Below are 1508 nucleotides of genomic sequence, written 5' to 3' on the forward strand. Positions count from 1 at the left end.
TAACATTACGAGAATAAAGCTATAACATTACGAGAATAAAGCCATAAAATTACGAGAATAAAGTCGTAAAATTATGAGAATTAAGTTTTAAAATAATGAAAACATTATACCCCAACCTGTTCAGAAAGATAGCTTCGAGAACCGATCAGCATTAAAAAAAAAAAAAAAATCTCCAGCCTGGCCCTAATACTATCATAATGATAAATAATTTTTATCTTAAATGCAAAATGTTTACATATTTTGACAACTTTGGTATAGTTACTGCTCTAATCAGGTCTCTCTGTCAGCTAAAGGCATGTCTTACAGTCTCAATACTACAGATTAACCGATTTCTAAATCAGTTGACCATTATTTCAATAATCGATTAATCGTTTCAGCACTAATTTATTCCAATAAAATATAACTTCCTGTATTTAAAGAATTTTTGAGAATAAGAATCTAACAGAAAGAACAAAAGAAAGTACATGATAAATCACATTCAAATCTAATTTAACGATGGCTTATCACCAGGATGGGGAAACTTATTCCTACATTATCCTAAACCTCTGGACTGACCCTTATATTATATTTAAAATGTTTAAATTGAGAGCAGGTGGAACCAAAGCGAATTTCTTTGTTTCGATGCATGGATGTATTTTACTGTGAGGAAAATATGTAAACTAAGTTTTAAATGGGGAATAAGTTGCAGATGTCGGTGGATCGGCACCAGATGAATAAAGTGGACCAAGATGCAGAAGGTTTTAGTGTAACCTTCTGTGAACGGCAGGAAGAGGCAGCTTACCTTGACGTTTGTGGTGTGTGGGAGTAAAGCCGGAGCTGGAGCTGGAGCTGGCAGGACTGGGCTGTTCAGACTGAGAACAAGGAAAGAAACAACTTTTAGACAGAGAAAATATAACAATAAACACATTGAACAAGAAAATAGGTTAAGGCTCTACTTGCAGCTTTTAAACTGGAAGACTTATAGTGTTCTTCTTATGGACTGGCTAAGTGTAAACATGAGAAACTCCAGTGTCTCTGCGACGCTAACTATATAGAAACCTGCTTCATTTATTGATCCCAGTTTCTAATGAACCGAGGGCCCAATTCACAACACAGATAATCGCAAGACACTTTATAGAGACAAATCAACCAGATAATCCAGTCAGATTGAATCAAAGATTTCTATCAAAGGAAAACCAGTTGATTGCATCGACTCATTGACTCGAAGGTAATCCCTCACACCAAGTCAGGACATCCCTATCAAACACAGAGCAGAACCAGTACCAAACTGTCCCCTAACTGCAGGAATGGACGGTTCAGCTTTGCTCCACTGATCATAACCTCTCCAAACTGCAGATTGGTGCTGCTCAGGTGTCACTTCTAGTTCTACGCTCACCAGAGTCTGTCCACATCTCTGATTTCACACCATCAGGTTGTTGATCAGAACCGGGCCTGATCCCAGTGAGTCTATCCAGGGGCGGATTTAGGAAATTTGGGGCCCTAGGCAAAGGCAGGCAGGGGGCCCTCTG

The 1508-nt window shown here is 38.5% G+C and overlaps 1 protein-coding gene across 1 annotated transcript in view; it reads right to left on the reverse strand.

Annotated features, from left to right (window-relative positions):
* LOC107104395 (protein AF-9-like) overlaps window positions 1-1508 on the reverse strand; it is a 44085-nt gene that overhangs the window by 8824 nt on the left and 33753 nt on the right. Inside the window, exon 3 of the mRNA XM_015404388.1 lies at window positions 782-851. Within this exon, the coding sequence (XP_015259874.1) occupies window positions 782-851 (70 nt within the window). The remainder of the gene's footprint in view (window positions 1-781; window positions 852-1508) is intronic.

The sequence above is a fragment of the Cyprinodon variegatus genome, unplaced genomic scaffold, assembly GCF_000732505.1.
Source record: "Cyprinodon variegatus isolate N-32 unplaced genomic scaffold, C_variegatus-1.0 Scaffold1721, whole genome shotgun sequence".
Taxonomy (NCBI): domain Eukaryota; kingdom Metazoa; phylum Chordata; class Actinopteri; order Cyprinodontiformes; family Cyprinodontidae; genus Cyprinodon; species Cyprinodon variegatus.